Source organism: Pan paniscus, chromosome 2 (assembly GCF_029289425.2).
Source record: "Pan paniscus chromosome 2, NHGRI_mPanPan1-v2.0_pri, whole genome shotgun sequence".
In the NCBI taxonomy this organism is placed as follows: Eukaryota; Metazoa; Chordata; class Mammalia; order Primates; family Hominidae; genus Pan; species Pan paniscus.
The window spans coordinates 8,506,914-8,521,643 of NC_085926.1; the positions used below are offsets into that span (position 1 = coordinate 8,506,914).

The 14,730-nt window shown below is 42.8% G+C and overlaps 1 protein-coding gene and 1 long non-coding RNA gene across 6 annotated transcripts in view; one reads left to right on the forward strand and one right to left on the reverse strand.

Annotated features, from left to right (window-relative positions):
• Positions 1 to 296, reverse strand: part of LOC112439296 (uncharacterized) — a 549,643-nt gene extending 549,347 nt beyond the window's left edge. For all 3 annotated transcript variants that reach the window (XR_010111391.1, XR_004670438.3, XR_010111390.1), the window contains exon 1: positions 157 to 296. This is a non-coding gene — a long non-coding RNA (uncharacterized LOC112439296). The remainder of the gene's footprint in view (positions 1 to 156) is intronic.
• Positions 297 to 321: 25 nt separating this feature from the next.
• The window catches only part of LMCD1 (LIM and cysteine rich domains 1), a 66,650-nt gene continuing 52,241 nt past the window's right edge, over positions 322 to 14,730 (forward strand). For 2 of the 3 annotated variants that reach the window (XM_003814217.6, XM_063602093.1), the window contains exon 1: positions 322 to 666. In XM_003814217.6, the coding sequence (XP_003814265.3) occupies positions 322 to 666 (345 nt within the window). The remainder of the gene's footprint in view (positions 667 to 14,730) is intronic. The other variant, XM_057301994.2, reaches the window with a different exon arrangement.

Below are 14,730 nucleotides of genomic sequence, written 5' to 3' on the forward strand. Positions count from 1 at the left end.
ATATTGGAGAACTCGCCCAGGTTTGGGAAAAGTTAGCCAGCTCCTGCAAAACCCCTCCTCCCTCAGCCCTCCCCGCGCCCCCTACGACCAGGCAGAAAGGGTGGGAAGGGGAGCACAGCTCAGCATTTATTTCTGGATCCAGCTCACTAAAAATACCTCGGCTCTCCTGTTTGATCACTCTCCCTTTTGACCTGAATGGATCGCGGGAGCCGCGCCGCCCGCCCCACCTTCGGCCCGTTGCCCTTTAAAGGAAAAGGGCGTGGGGACGGATTCCTGCCGCTCGAGGGATAGAAGCGAGCTGGGTAGTCAGGGGCCGCGGCCATGCTGACGTCAGGGCAGCCGGCGCTCTGCTCCGCTCGCTGCCACAGTGCAGAGACCTCCCTGAGGGAGGGGGACAGCCTCGCGCTGGGATTGGCTGGCCTCGCGCGAGCGCCGGCGCGGAGTGGCTGGCGAGGTTTTAGAGGGAGTCCCGCTCTCCAATTAAAGCGGCCCAGCTGCGCCTGGCTGCGCACAGAGCTCCCTCCCAGGCCCGCGAACTTGGCCATTCAGCCGCCGCTGTCCCGGCTGCGCGCCCTCGCGCCTCTGCCTGAGAAGCCAGGCGCTGTTCCACCACCCCAGAAGAGGATGGCAAAGGTGGCTAAGGACCTCAACCCGGGAGTTAAAAAGGTGAGTGGAAAGCTGTTTGTATTTACCCAGATTCTTACTTTTTCTTGTTTCCCCTTCCCATCTGTTCGCGGAAACTTCCCAAAAGGTAATGAGAAGGGAACTCTTTAAATTCCAAAACTGCATGGAAAACAAATAGTTGGGAATACATGTTTGAGCTAACAGGCACACACACCCCAAACCCAATGTTGTGTGAAATATTTGCGAAGGGTCTTATGTCTTTGGTGATGCTAGTTAAAATTTAATTAAGGTTTTATATATATATACAATATATATAAAATGTATATAAAATATATATATAAAATATATATAATATATTTTATATATATATGAAATCTTATGGTCTGTAAAGGAAAAACCCCTAGCTTCCTCACTCCCTGTCCTCAGGTGGCTGAAGTAAGGGTTGAGAGCATGTAATATTTACTCACAGTCTCCCTTGTGCTATTATCCCAGTGTTTTGTGTGTTTCCCCCAATACACACACACACACACACACACACACACAGTTTCTTTAGTTGGTGATGTTGGCAGTGGCAGCAGTTCCAGCATAAGGGAACTGATTTCTGTCCCCAGGGTCTGCACGTTTCCCTTACAAGAAGGGCTGGCCCGGAGCCCAGAAGGTCACGGGTAAACTCCTGCACAGGAGCCTGCGGCTGTGCCTATAGCTCCAATACTACTTGTTGCCTACCTGAATGCAGCTGGGAGAAGGCACAGGCTGGAGACTTAGAGAACATGTGAACGGGAAGGGAACAGAGAGACAACCTAGGCTTTACAGATCGGGAAACTGAGGCCCGGGGTCACAGAGCGTTGGTTCTAACAGGCAGCTGACTGTAAGGCAAGCCCTAGGCATCCAGACTCAGTCCCTGTCACTTTTTAACTGCACGTTATTCACCAGGTCACTTTTCTGAGCCTCAGTTTCCTTGTCTCTGATGTGGGGAGGATAGGCCTAACCTGCCTCATGGCAGTGGTAGCAGGGTTATTGACACTGTGAGTTAATTTCCCAAAGCAGTCATTGTTAAACTCTGATTTCACAGGGTTTAGTCTTGCAGGGCAAAGTCTTCTTTAAACATCTGCCATTAACCTGCAGGGTAGAATGAGAGGGGGAAAAACAAAAGACGTGAGAATCAAACTAAAGACACAAACAGCCACTCAGAGGCACAGCATGCACTATCTAATTTGTAGCTGTGCTCTTCTACAGACAACCTGCCCAGACCCTGTCACAGAGTCCAGTGGATCCTTCTAAATGTGGGTACCAAGTCACATTGAATCTGGGCATTTGTCTGGAATGTATCATGCCTCACTGCATTTGCCAAGCTATTTGCAGAATCAAGTCATTTCCCCTCCTACAGAAATTACCATAACATTTTAGACTCTCAGAAGATACCTATTAATTGCTACCTAGTAGTGAGTTATGCATGCAATGCTCTTATTTCTCTATACATTTTTCTGTACTCCTTGAGGGCAAACCTGCCTTGTTCATCCCTGTTTGAACATAGCACACCATGCCACAAAGCAGGACTCAAAAACCTGTGAGTGAGTCATGAGAATATCTGTCCAGCTAAGACCACACTGTTTGCATAGGCTTCATTTTATGCATTATTTTTTAACTTGTAGCATTGATATTTGTGTGTCTGAACTGCCTCCCCAAGTTCAGACACAGAATAGTTCACGGCTAAAGGTGGCAGAGTTCCATTGTCCTCTGGACAGTGAAATGATTCTGAGTATTTTTAATATAAGCTGGTTGATAGTTACTGTATGAGGTGAGATGAGGTATATGGAGACTCCTCCTCCTCACCACAGTCCTGTGTTGCCACTTGGAGGAAGCCTTGTTTTTATTTTCCTTTGCATAGGGGAGTGTGATTATCCTGATTAGAGGTGGAAAATGTTCGCCTTCTTGTCACCCCCTAGTGCCAACTTCCTTGGCCTGCAAAGGGTTTGTTTTCCATTTAGATCCAATTACAGGCTTAGAGAAAGAATGTGGTGGGTAGAGATGAAAGGGCAGATTTTTTTTATCTCTTGGGACTGCGACAATCAGGAGGAAGATCACCATTTTGTAGGTTAACCAATGCCTTCAACTCAAAATGTGGAGGGGAGGGAGGAGAGCCGAGAAGCTCCCCTTGCTGAACTGAACGTCACAGAAGTGATTAAGTACTACGTGATATCAGCAACACGCTGAAAAGCTTTTACTGCATATTTATTTTTTAAATCTGCAACAGTATGGGGGGGAGGTTTATAACATTTGGCTTCAGGATGCATAATCGCACTTGGACATTTTGAAACAATTTCATAGACTCTTAGAGCTGCAAGGGGCCTATTTACAAAATGAGAAATGGTTTAAAATGGCATACAGGCTGTTTCCGCTTCCCTACCCCCGAGGGGGCTGGGGCGGGAATCCCCACCAACTGGAAAGTCATTAAAAGATCTTCAGCAGAGAACATAAAATCTAAAAACTGGAGTAGACTTAAAGGTCATCTAACCAACCCCAGATAGGCTGGGGAAAGAGACTCACTAGGGGCCACATACATACATCGTGGCAGAGCTTACAAGTTCCCTAACTTCTCTCTTTCTTTCTAAGTAAAATGCTTCCACCGGCTGCTCTTGAACCATCTTTTTTTTTCTACTAGGAAAGAGAAGGTTTCCTAGCACAGACAGTTCCCTGAGAATGGTGAAATCGCCAACATTTCTTGGTAACAAAGGGCCTTGAAGGCCAAATGCCATTTTTCTGGGTGAAACCAATCTCGACTATGGATTTGTTCTTGTTTATTAAGGATGCAAGTTATTAGTGCAGGCTTTGGCTTCAGATCTGGTTTAAGTCCCAGCTCCCCCACTTACTAGCTGTGCGCTCTTGGGCAAGCTAATTAACTTTGAGTCTGTATCCTCACCTCATTTGAAAGTTGAAGAAACAGTAACAGCATCTACCTCCCAAGATGGCTGTGATAATTAAGTGAGATGATGTACATAAAAGGCTTAGCATATGAGCGCTCACAGTTAGCCATGGCAGTCCTTGGTGGTGGCGGTACATTTCAGTGGGTGCATGGATGCCGAAAGGAATTTTTTGGCGAATGAGGACACTTTTATTTATAACTGCCCCATCTGAAGAGCACCTAACTTTCATTCAGCTGAACCTAAGCCATTGCTCAGCTTTGACAAGCTAAGACAATGACCAAATGCTGTTGCCTTCATTCTCACCCAACGGATGCAAAATCTGCTTACATGGAACAGTCTTTCCTTCTGAACATGGATTGCCAGTTATTGAGCATTTCACTTTGGAGTTACATAATGTTAGGCCTCGAAGGGGACTTGGAGCGCCTTACTTTTTAGATAAGGAAACTGAGGCCCAGAGGGATCAAGCTCCTTATCAGAAGTTGCAGAGAAAATGTACTGAAGCCTGTTAGGCTCTGCAAGAATACAGACCCCTTGACTGTCAAGGAGCCATCTGTAGGAATTTAGAAGGGATTAGAAGAAAGAGAGCTAGGAGCCTGTTCATAGTTGACTGTGCAGTCACCAGTGGGCTGGCTCCAGAGGGATCCAATTAGAAATTCTCACCCCTCAACACAATGCCCAAGGGGCATTAAATGATGGTACTTCTAAGTCCATTGCCAGGTCCACCTGGATGTCTCTCTCCATGCTTCTCTACATCACATCCCTCTTGGCTTTCCTGTCCTTCAGGCTAGGCCTTCCCTCTGTACTCAGCCCTTCCTGCTTTCACCTCCACTTCCTGCAGTGTGCCAAAGTACTGGCACATCACCCGGGTGAGCTGATCCAATGTAAACACAGCTCCTCGTGAATTGTCGTTGGCTCTCTCAATCTTAAAAACATATTAAACTGTCACTTAAAGACTTTAATAGCCAAGACATTGGAGACATGCCCATAGGTGTGTAAGCAACTTTTTTGCCATAATAGAGCCTTATTTTTTAAAAACAGAAATTATCCAAATCCCTTTTAAAGGCTTTCTAAAAACAGATGCTGAAACCATTACTTTGTGAATTGCAGATTTTTGTCCTAACCTGCAGGTATGTCTGACTATGTGGAGTTGGGGGCTGACAGTTGACTTTCACCAATGTATCCGCCACTGTGGTAGCGGGAGGCAGGAAAGAGCTTCATCAGATTATCTTCAGGCTTTAATCTAAGCATCTCAGCTCCAAGGCTAGGAATTTGCTCAGAGCTTACCAACACTCCTACGAGTTGGAAAGTGGAAAAATGACTTCGGCATTCCCCTCTGAGGATGCTTGGTTTGATCCTCTCTTCATGCTAACTGACCAAAGGTGACAAGGATGAAAAAAGAATAGGCTGAATTCAGCAAAGGCTGGGGACCAGGAAGGAGGGGCTGCACACAGGCTTTTGTGTGTGTCTTTCCTTCCGCCCTTACGCAGGCCACTTCCCAAGAGGAAAAGGTAAAGAGTAGAGAAGTAAGGGAATAGTTCCTCTCGCAACTCACTAGAGCTGACAGAGCTCCAGGAGAAGTATTCAATTTGACTTTAGGAAGGCAAATCGTCCTTTCTTTTTAGCTTGCACATTCAAAATAGTTTGTGTCTCATAAAGTGGAGATTTGCCATGATAAGTAACAGACCTTGAGAGCTCTTATCTCCCAACCATTCATCCAACACCATTTAAATCTTTATTTTAAGAACAGATTTCTGGCAGGGGCGTGAGTCATTATAATAACTGCAGGCGTTTACTCACTGGGTGACTTTGGACAGGTCACCTTTCCTAGGAAGTGGCAGAATTTGGATGAGAACCAGGGTTCCTTCTGCCTCCAGCCCACTGACTTTTCCTTTACACCAGACCATCTCCCAAATAACAAATGATTATGACAAAATAGGCTTAAAACTTTGTTCCACTGAAAGCGGAATTGTGGAGCAGCTTTTCAGGACATCCAAAACGAAGAGACAGCTGTTGCTCTTGAAGAGCCTTCGTTTAGAAATATCCTCATATCCCCTACCATTTGATAACAGGAAGAGGATTTGGCCAGCAGCTGCTACTGTCTCACCAGGTGCAGGGCCACCAGCCACTTTTGCAGGACTCCTTCAAGATCACAACATTTCCTTAAATCCACATGGAACAATTGGTGTGTCCCAAACCATCGTTGGACGTTTACATATAGCAATAGCATAGATCTGCAAAAGCTCTAGAAAATGCTCTCTATAAAACTTTTATAGAAAGAGTTACATATGAAGTTGAGTCTCCTATGTTCACCAAGGCTCCTTTAGTGGCTGAAACACAAATTTAGTATCTAACCCTGTATATTTGATGCAGAAATTGTGTTTTCACAAAAACAGAAGAGACAAATCAATTATAGTGCTTTGTGCAACTCCCAAATCAACTCTTTGTCTCATATCTGCTCTTCTGTATGAGAAGCAAACCCTTTTACATTTTTTTTCTCAGAAAAGAGAAAGGAGTCTGTTCTTACTTTTATTATCTATTTGGATTCTTGCCTCCCAACAGACTTGTTCTCTGTTAGGACAGGCAAGTTTGGGGCTAGGTAAAAGAGAGGAAGGAAAGACATCTCTAAGGGTCCGGAGATGATTGACATTTTCTTGTGTGTTAGCTCTTTAGCTTCAAGGACTACCATGCAAAAATATTGGTGTCCTTTTTTACACATGAGTAAGTTAAGACTAACAGTTTGAAATGACTTGTCTAAGGTCACATAATGACAGATTAAGAACTCAAACTCAGGCCTCTCTGACTCCAAAACTTCAGTTCTTTTCACTCTACAAGAAACAGAAGGCATTCATAGAAAGCAAAAATCTGGTGAGGAGGGACTATGATTATTACTGTGACTTTCATACGCAGATCAATTTCTTCCAGCCCACTGAACTCATTGATAGTCTGGTTCAGAAGCTTCCCAGCATTTGCAAAATGTTGCTAGGCATCTGTATCTCTTTGATATCTCTTGGTCACCACCAGGAGTATACTGTGATAGTCTGGTTCAGAAGCTTCCCAGCATTTGCAAAATGTTGCTAGACATCTGTATCTCTTTGATATCTCTTGGTCACCACCAGGAGTATACTGTCACCTACACCAAATCAGAGCCATTTCTCGGGTATAGAATAAAGACTTTCTTGATTTCTCCTGGTTTTCCAGAAGGCTAATGGACATCTCCCGGCAAAAGACTAGTAGAGAGACCTTTTAAAGAATAATACATGTTATCCTAATACTCTAAAAATAATTCTAGAGACCTTGTCCCAGAGCTTTCAGGAAACTCTGCCCTGGGGATAAGGTTGGCCTTGACATGTGCATTTCTACATGTCTGGTCAGCCTGACCCATGGCCTACCCAATAATATATAAATCACGACCAAGCCAAACATGGCCTGGGCCCCCACCGGGACATGCTTTAAAAGGAAATATAATTGCTAAGGGAGAAGAAACAAAGGCTCCATTTGGCAAGTAACTCTATTGAAGGACAAAGGAGTGCCAGTGTCCAACTCAAGGTGGCTGTTTCAAATCCACATGCTTTGTGTATAGATTTTGTCTCCTCCTCCTGTTTAAAAAATATTGAATCCTTTGTAAAATTTATCTTTGGAGACAAAGGCTAATGAGCCATTGTCTAAAAGAGCTGAGCAGAATCTTGTTATCTGCTCATTCAACCCCTTCATGTCACAAATGGGACAGGGGGAGAAATGGCATATCTGAAATTTACAAAGAAAAAAATGGCATATCTGAAATTTACGTAAGAAATGGCATATCTGAAATTTACAAACTTATGTTTACATGAGTGGTGCCACAACCAAGATACATTGACTCACAGCATCTTTTATGAATGAAGGAGAAAAGAGTGTCTGCTGTATTCTGTCACTTCCACCCCCAGAGTATCCCAGTTTTGTGTCAACCTCATACCCTGAAACTCAGAAGTTCAGGTGGACATTTTGGCTGTGAACTTAGCTTTGGCCACAAGGTCCAGAAGCCACTTCAAGGAGCCGTTAAACACACAACATTTGCAAGCACAAAGATCTAGATGTGACCTGCAGCTCTTCAATTTGTCAGGTCTGCAAACTTCGCCAAGTTACTGATCCTCTCTGGATCTCTGGTTCCTCATTTGAGAAAGATAGCTCACCGTAGTTCTACATTTAAACAATAGTTTAATGAGGTAAAGTGCATAAAGTGCCTGGATACATAATATACCCTTGATAAACATTTCCTCCTGCTGTTATGGATACCCCCTCTCATCAGCATGATGCAAAAATCCCATAGGTTATTAAGTATTGGAATGTGGAAGACCAAATTCAGTTTACCTACATCACATGGGGCTTCTAAGCTCTCAGACTGCAGGACCTTCTCTTTGTAGTTAAACTTGGACCTAGCCATAAATATACTCAGGCCACATCACATTGCAAAATCATGAGAATAGCCACAATTCGTCTTGGGTGTTTGGTCGCTACCCTTTCCATAGCAGCCCTGCCCTGCTCCATTACCAGTCTTTCCCTCCAATGTCTTGCTTATAAGATAGGGCAACAGTCACTCATTTCTTTATATAGCAAATATTTATTTAGCATCTGTTATGTGCCAGCCACTGTGCTAAGTGCTGAATACATGACAATGAATAGGAAAGCTTTGATCCCTGCCAAGTAAACTTGAGTCTGGTAGAATTTATTTTTCAAATAATGTCAGTGTTCTGTGAGTCTTTGTGTTCCTTGACCTCTCCCCTCCCCAACACACACACATACCTCTCCTTCCTTTTCCAACCACCCTCAGATTTTCCAGGACACACACCTTCAGAGCCACATCTCAACTCTGGTCATCCCTACAGTGTAACAGTAGAATGAGTGTAGTAGTCCTCCCAGTTGTCACATTTTAAACAGGGCCTTTGGGAAGAAACCACCAGTGGCACTGAGTGAAAAGGAGGCTGAGGCAAGGGGGACTATTGGCAGCTCTTAGGTCCCACCAGCAGCCAGTGGTCCCTCAGCCTTCCTACAGCGATACGGTGGTAGACCAGTTGTCTTTGCTCAGCATATGTTTTCAGAGGCAGCTGAATGTTTAGGTTGTATTTTTCATAGTACTGATGTCAGGGACACCAAAGGGCAGGAGCATAGGGAAAGGGCTCTTGGCTGACTAATGACCTCATAAGAAACCTGCCCTTAGAAGAGAGCATCTATTTGGGCTGTATGACTCAGTGGCGTTTCTAGGTACTGATTCATGAGGCTGACCATCGAGGTGACTGACCCGTGCAATCTGCTGGCTGAGAGAGGTGAAGGGAAAGTAGATCCCAGCTCTGCCCTCATCCTGGAGGAGAGCCACCCCTCCTACCACGGCACACAGGTGCTCCCCACCCCAACCCTGGCTCGGCCAGCCAGTCTCCTTGTTAAGAGGATCTGACACTAATGTGGGCAGAGGTCAGCATCTGGGGGCTTCTTATTTTAGAGAAAGTGTAAGAGAGACATGTTTTGAAATCTTGTTAGTGAATAGAGGACAGCCTTTTAACCTAGGATCTGTAGATAGAATTGAGGGTGTCAGGGAACTTAAATTAGGAAAAGTATTGCATTTTTTATCCCTAACCTATAACTGAAATTTAGCATTTCTTTCTACTATGAATAAAGACAAACGCCCTAGAAGTTTAGCAGCCCCTATGCCTTTGATACCAATGGAAAGCAGGTATTTTTATATCACATTACAGCTGAGATAGATCCTCATCCTACAATTTATACTCATCCCTGCTCTGAAATGGCCATAATTACACCCACTGCTAGATCATATTCATTAACTTAGTAAAGGCACATCTGTTACTAAGTCACAAATTTGTTTTTTTATATTGATACTATCTCAGTAATACTGGTTTTCTTTGTATTTTTATCTTATGCATTTAAGACATTGTCCTTAAAGAAGAGATATTCTCATGTCAGATAGACAAAGAACCTAAAAATATAAAGACTCTTTCCACATCAAGCTGAGACATTAGCAGCATTACACACCACACACACACAAATATACACATATATGCATAGGTAAACATATATATGTGTGTGCATATATGCACACACATACAGCTGTAGTGGATTGAGGTCTGAGGCTCTTGGAGTAAACAAACTCAATTCAAATTCCAACTCTGCCACTCATTTCCTATTACCTCGAACAAGTCATATTAGTTCTGAGCCTTAGTTTCTTCATCAATAAAAGGGGCCTAAAAGTTATTGTACTCACAACAATCATCTAAGTTCTTGGCACACTATTTGACATATAAGGAATGTGTGTTAAACACAAGGCATCCTCACCATTAAAAGAGCTAATGAAGGTGAAATGGTAAAGAGAATAAACACATTACTTTGTTGAAACTTTTTAAACTCACCTTTGATTTGGCCAACTCTAAGAATTTATTTTGTCTAAACCTGTATTACACAAATATTATATGCCAGGGACTGAGGTGGGAAATGAAGAAATAAAAGGAAAGGAATTTTAAAATCTGATGGTCTCAGAAAAGGAATAGCCTAATCAAATCATCAAAGAATCATAGGAGTGCCTAAAGACCTTGATCGGGGTACATGTGTGGGACTGAGAGAGATCAGAAGAGGAAATACTTAATCTTACCTGGGGAGGTCAAGAAAGGCTTCCCAAAGAGGGGACATTTGAGCTGAGTGTTGAAAGACAAGGATGAATGAGCTGTTAGGATCAGGCCATAGTCCAGTTTTATGCCTTCTGAATCTGACACCCATATTCTCCATCCTATTTGATTTCCAACTTGGGGAATATCACCCATCTTGGACTGTGGAGAAATACATTCCACTGTATTCATCCAGCCACAAATGCACATCTTTTATCTTCTCATCTGAGAACCTGTTCCTCTTCTTCTCAAGCAAAACCCATTGGGGTGGCAGGATAGCAAGGCCTGTCAGGCTGCACATAGAAAACTTCTCATGATGATGACTTGAGGCTCTCCCAAGCCCTGCAATGGAGTTCCAGCAAACTCCCCCAAGTTGAGTTTGAATTTTTGCAGGAAGATACAGGTTTGTGTTTTGACAGCAGGAAAAAAAGGTAGCCAAAAATATGCAATATATATGGAAAGAAAGGAACACACACGTGTGTGCACATATACGTCAGTGAGATCCAGCACATGGCACATGTGAGCAGAACATGAAAACACTGTTCAGAACACCACAGCATGTGTGTGCACCCTGAGCTTCACTCTGAAGCCATTTAATAACAAGAGGAAAAGAAATCTCAAGTAAGACTTTTTGATGTTAGGAAGTGAGGAAGCAAACCAGCGTTCTGAAATATGGGAACTTGGTTAACAAGAGCTGGAATCTTGCATCAAAACAATTTCTTTCACACAGTTCTTACTTCAAATATCTGACTTCGTCTGAAAATGTGAGTTCCTTCTTGCTGTATTCTAGAGCAGGCGATGCACTGAAATGAAACACATATGGCTTGGATATCTCAGTGCTGCTAGGATGATTGTCCTTGATTTTTGTCAGTTGTACATGGTACATTAAACAGAGAAAAATAAAATCCCAGATGATTCCCTGGCAATTATCTGAAAAATAACATTATGGTGATCATCCCTGTGTTTACAAGGACATGAAGAAAGGGCAAGATTTGATGGTACAAGGACATGAAGAAAGGGCAAGATTTGATGGAAAAGCTTTGTTTCCTCTAATCTGTCCTCCTACACAGCCAACAGAACTCAATAGCCCATGGGGAAGATATAACCCTGTAATGAGATTCCCAGCTAATTAAAATGGCTGTCATCACCCACCTTGCACATTTCCATGAGCCCAGCCCAGAAATGGGACCATCACAGGGGAAATCATCCTATATTTATTTGAATAATGTTTGTACTGTGTATTTCAGCAATTAAAATTAATTTTAAGAGGTAGGAAGAGGCTTAGGGATTCTCTAGGTCAACTGCCTTCTTTAACAGATGAGGAAACAGACCCAGCAAAGCCAGATGACTTGCTTGAGGTCACAGAGCTAGTTAGTGGGAGAGGTAGGATTAGAATTCAAGGTACTATAGACTTTCAAGTTCAGAAAGACTTTTAAAAACTGTGTTGTGTAGAATCACTTCCCCATAAACACAAGATGAGCTGGGCAGCCAGTTGCTGTCAGAATACCGCTGAGGAACACTCACACCTCCTGAAGATGTCTAATTTTTTTAACTCCTCTAATTATTGGAAAGCTCTTTGTTATTTTGAGCTAAAATTTCTCTCTATGTAACTTCTCCTTATTGGTTTTCTTTATTTCCTTGGCAGATTCAAGGAGGTAATGGCCATTTTTTTCTGAAGTCCCAGTCCCAGTTAACCTACTAAGTCCTACATATTGGTCAGGATGAAGGTCAGAGCATCTATATTTTGGGTTTCTTCCTACCGTCAGGGAGACCTGGTGTCAGTTCTTAGCTGAGTGAGATGGCCAGCACGCATCCCCCAGGGTTTGTCTGGGGATCCATCTTGTTACTTGTGCCAGCTCCTCCACCTGCCTAGGATAATTCCCTCTCCTGTCCTCACTCAGGTGGGGAAGCCCTTCTGTGCCACCAGCTATCCTGTTTCTTGCAAGAGGATTTTTAATGTGGGAAATCATGGCAAGAAAGAGGTGCCAGGCAGCTTTAAAGCACCAAGAGAAGAACTCCAAACCCATGTCATAAACACTCAAGAAAGATCAGCACTGTTCTACATGCATACATGTAGAACATGACTTTCAAAGAAAAAAGGGAGAGAGGGATGTATACAAAATCAAAGAAGGCTAAGGAGGCAAAGAAGAAACGATTGATAAATAGAGGTAATATCCAAAACTTTTAAAAATTATTTGTGAAGTTGTCATCGCTTATTACTATATGGAATGCTAAAACAGTAACAGGGTAATCAAATTTTGCATGCTTGTGTCTTTTCCTCTGGAGGCAGTACTCAATAAATAACTATGAAGGCTGGCCATTAAAATGAACTTGCTTTCATGAAAAGATACCACTAAGAAAGTGAAAGGCAATCCACAGAAAGAAAATATTTGCAGTATTTATACATACTGATCCCCAGACAAACCCTGGGGGATGTCTGCTGGCCATCTCACTCAGCTAAGAGCTGACACCAAGTCTCCCTGACGGTGGGAAGATACCCAAGAAATAGATGCTTTGACCTTCATTTTGAATATTTATGTGTGTGTGTGTATATATATTTGTGTATATAGATAGATGATAGATAGATAGATAGATACATACATACATACATACATAGATCTAGGTTGTATTCAGAATATATAAATAACTTCTACAAATCAATTTAAAAATCCAATTTTTAAAAAACAGGTGAAGACTTGAATAAGCATGTCACAAAAGAAGATATCTAAATAGCTGAAAGTATAGGAAAACATGTTCAACATCATTATTCATTACAGAAAAACAAACGCACAATGAGACAGTGTCACATACCCAGCAGAATGTTAAAATTAAGTACCAACAGGACAGAGTGCTGGAGAGGATGTGGAGCAACTGGAACTCACAGACATTGCCAGGGAGAATATAAAATGATACAGCCACCGTGGAAAGCTGTCTGGTAGTATCTAAAAAGTTAAATATATATCCACTTTGTATTCCAACAATTACACTTCTAGGTGTATGTCCAAAAGAAAGGATCACAGATGTTCACAAAAAAATTTTGGGCAAAAATATTTGGAGCCATGTTATTCATTATAGCCCCAAACTGGAAATAATTCAAATCTCCATCAACAGGAGAATGGATAAACCAATCATTTTATATTTATACAACAGAATATTACTTAGTAACAAAAAATCTAATATATGTAACAACATGGGTAATTTTAAACATGTTAGACAGAAAAAGAAACCAGACACAAAAGAATACCCACCGTGTAATTTCATTTTTACCATGTTCAAAAACAGGCAAAACTAATCAACAGTGATAGAAATCAGAATAGCAACCACCTTTATAAGAAGAGGTGTTTATTGAATAGAAAGTGGCCTGAGGGAACTTTCTGGGCCACTGAAAATATTCTACGTGTTTATCTAGATGGTGGTCACATGGGATATACATATAAAGTAATCGAGCGAATACTGGAGATTGGTGCATTTTTACCGCATGTAAGTTTTCCTTTGAAGTACTGTTAGATAATAATAGAGGCAGTATTTGATAAACAGTTGGAAAGTGATATGTGTCCAGGCAGCAGATTAATGTGAGGCCAAAGCATGGAAAGTGAGTTCCTGCTGCAGCCCCCTGGAGGTGTCACGTTAAGGGAGAACTTTGTCTCCAGGAGCTGCCACCAGGACCCTTTCAAATCTTGCCATTGAATTTAGCCTGGCATCCAGGTTTCTTTGTGATGGGTCCCTTTTCAGCCACATCTTCCACTACAACATTCTGCTGCCCCAGGCAGACCTGTCACTCATTCCCTGAACATACTTTTCTTCCTTGTGGGCGTGCTGAGAGGGTTTCCTCCTCCACGGTCCCAAATGCCACTCCTTCCTCAGTGCCCTCCTCCATAAAACCATCAGTTCTGACTAAGTTCTCTGTCCTGTGAACTCCTAGTGTGGACTTACTCACCTGCTGAATGCACGTTTACTTTTCTGAATGGCCCTGAAGCATCTACAGTGGCTGTCTTGCCTGCTTAACTCCTGTACCATCATATCCTGTTTATGCTGAAATTCTCCATGTTATGCTCCTTGAGAACAGAGACCATTCCCTCTTCCCCTTTGGGTGTGCCCTGGAACCCTGGCACATGTTATGGGCTCAGTGATAATAATAGATAGAAAAGGGAGTGGGATGGAATCGGGAAATAGGAGACGGAAAGGCATCAAAAGAGGTAAGAGCAGCTTTGTTCTCCTTTCTGACAGGGACAAGGAATTCTGAGGGGTTAGAAAGAAGGAAAGAGACCCTAAGAGCGGAGGATACAAAAACAAAACAGCTGTGGAATAGAGGAGGGGAGACCATTAACCTATTTAAGCACCCCTCAGTATGGCCCCTTCCCATTCTGCACCAAGATCAGAACTGGCAAAGTAGGAGTGGGTGGGGGGAGTGGGGAGGAGACTTCGTGGTAGCATTTAGGAGGAATCTTAAGATGAAAAGGAAATGAAAGTGAGAGAAATTGGGGAAGCCAGTGCACCAAACCAGACCCTGAATTTTTTTATGCTTTCAAGTTTTA